We start from the raw sequence: 2,637 nt of genomic DNA on the forward strand, positions 1-2,637 counted from the left end.
TGGAGCGGAGGCAGCAGGAAGGCAGAGGACAGATGATATGGCCATGAACTTGGAAGGCCCACAGCAGTATTCAAGTAATGGGAGGGTTAAAACCCTAATGAGGCGTTTGTTTTAAAAGAACACTCCGGCTTTGGGGGCTCTCCTCCTCTCACTCGCTGGCCTGGGGCAGCCGAGGAGAGGTGAGCTTGGCAGCTCTGCTCCACCTCACACAAAAATGGGGGGCTCTGCGTGACCCACACCAGGAGGCGAGCGCTGATCTTGGTGCCAGGCTGCCCGGGGTCAGGAGGATTTACCCCCCGGCGCTCCTTTTTGGGGATGCACCAGCCGAACCGAGCCCAGGGGGTTTGTCCTGAAGCAGCTTTGTGAGTGATCTGCCAGCATTGTGGAGTTCCAGTCTGCAGAAATAAAAGAACGGCCAAAAAAAGGGACCTTGGCACAGCCTTCACATTTACATGGGCTCTCACCCCAATAACTGCCCAGCACCATTTTGAGGCATGGGGAAAATTCAAGTTAGGAACTAGGACCTGGTTTTAAGCAAAACTCCACCTTGCCGAAGGAAGCCAACATAAATTTTCTCATGATAAAGGTGTTCTTTTAAAACAAACGAACAAACAAACAAAAAAGAACATTTGAGGTTATCCGATTTAAACAACTTAAAAAAAACCCAAACAGTCCTGCAGTCAGAGTCACACACAGAAGAACCAACCCACACCTACATGCGCCAGGAACAGTAAAATGACAATATATATAAAATTAACCAATAAAGTGCATGTTCCTTATATTACACCTGCCCCTTGCGTGAATGCAACACCATGGGTTCTCAGTAAGAAATCACAGCCGAGGGCTCAGGATCACATGGTATTGTAGAGGGGATTGGTTGTCCGCTTTTTATCATTGGTCTTTTTGAGCCTCCTCAGAGGGTGAGTTCTCCCGTGCTGCTGCCGGGGTGCGACAACCAGACCTTGAGCCGGAGACAAGGAGTCCAGGACCTGCACCTGAAGCAGCGGAGGACCCTCCTCAGAGCTAGTCCATGTTGGATCCGCACTGGAAAACAAACTTTGCTGGCTGGAGCCGCACTCTTTGGCGTACTGAGCCAGCGGCCTCTCCACCGGCTTGCTCTGGGCAATGCACTCGGCTGTTCTGAGCTGTTCCACAAAATGCTTAGCAGGCTCTGGGGAGGAAAGGCGATGCTTTCCGCACACGCTTTCTGAGCCCCTCTCCAACCTCCCCCCACAAAAACTCTGACCAAGGGCAATGCAGGTGAGAAGCACTGGGTTGGCATCAGAAGAGGCCAACTCCCTCTCGGATAAGTCGTCCTTGCAGAGGTCCAGGCAGTCCAGTTTGGCCAAAGATGCCGAGCGTTTCATGTGGGAGGGTGTGGTGAGCCCCGCGTGCCGGATCCGAGCCTCTATTTCCTTCGCTCGCTGCTTGACCAGGCCAGGGCTGCTGCTGCGCTCTTCCACGCTGTGGCTGCTGGAGCTGTGGGGGAGGCCATAGCACAGGAAAGAGATGTCCAGAAGGTCCATGTTTTCAGCCCGTTGGCTGGTGAAGTCCTCGCCGCGCGGCTGCCTCAAGGTGCCAGCACCCCCCCTGCAGAGAGGCTTGGGGCTGTCCCTGAAAAGGGGAGTCAGGTCTCCCTCAGTGCCATACGGCATGACCGGCTCATCGTCCGTACCCGTGCTCTGCTCAGTGACGCCTTCCAGGTGAATTACGTAGGGGTAAGAAGAGCGATCCAGGCTGGCTGAAGGCATAGAGGTCACCTGGGCAGAGGGGGAAGCAGCGCAGAGGCGAAAAGATAACCCACCACCTTCCTCGCTCGGGCTGCCCACAGTGAAGGTGGGCTGCTTGTGTACCGCGTGCTCCGGCAGCGAGAGATTTACCAGCGTCAGAGCTCTAGGACAGGTCGGTGCCTTCTCCGAGCACAACGAAGGGTTCAAGTTTTCATCTAAAGGCGGGATAGCCGCGGCCAGCCCGCCCTGCTCACAGCTTGTGTCGGGGCACTCTGCAGGCTTGACCATGGGAGTGTATTCGATGATTTCAATTCTCTTTGGGAGGAGGGAGGGCAGGGATGGCTCCTCTGTCCCATCAAATGAGACCACTGTCCTGTGCTCTGGTGCAGCTCCCTCCTGCCCCGGGCTGGGCTCTGCAGGCAGGGACTCTGGTGCAGGGGAAGCAAAGGGTCCAGGCAGGTGTCTACCTGCAGGCAGTTCTGCCCTGGGAGGCAGCAGCAGCTCCTCAGCACCCAGACCCCGTGCCTTGTCCCCCTCTGGAGCCAGCTCCAGGGGCGGCTCCTCGCTCTTCCCCCGCAGCAGGAGCTCGGCAGCAGGAGAGTCGTTCCTGGAGTTCTTGCGCGTCGGTAGGATGCAGACTGGGGACACGTGCTGGTGCTCCTGCTCCTGTCTCAAGCGCTCCTCGAACTCCAGAGTGGCTCGCCGGACAGAGCCAGGACACCACTTGGGCTCAGCGTTGATGGAGCCACGAGGCTCTTGCTGCTCCCCTCCAGGGCTGCTTTCCTCCAGGTCTGATTTACCAGAAGATGGCTGCAGGGAGGGGACAGCTTCTTGCTCAGCTTGCAGAGGGTCCTTCTCTTTTTCCTGGTGTCCAGCACAGGCTCCTTCGCTCTGTTTCAATCTTTCC

At 56.6% G+C, this 2,637-nt stretch overlaps 1 protein-coding gene across 1 annotated transcript in view; it reads right to left on the minus strand.

Annotated features, from left to right (window-relative positions):
• Positions 1-851: 851 nt before the first annotated feature.
• The window catches only part of SSH2 (slingshot protein phosphatase 2), a gene marked incomplete at its 5' end in the record, with an annotated part of 32,165 nt that continues 30,379 nt past the window's right edge, over positions 852-2,637 (minus strand). The window contains one exon of the mRNA XM_010294469.1: positions 852-2,608. Within this exon, the coding sequence (XP_010292771.1) occupies positions 852-2,608 (1,757 nt within the window). The remainder of the gene's footprint in view (positions 2,609-2,637) is intronic.

This window comes from Phaethon lepturus, unplaced genomic scaffold (genome assembly GCF_000687285.1).
Source record: "Phaethon lepturus isolate BGI_N335 unplaced genomic scaffold, ASM68728v1 scaffold19439, whole genome shotgun sequence".
NCBI classification, from domain to species: domain Eukaryota; kingdom Metazoa; phylum Chordata; class Aves; order Phaethontiformes; family Phaethontidae; genus Phaethon; species Phaethon lepturus.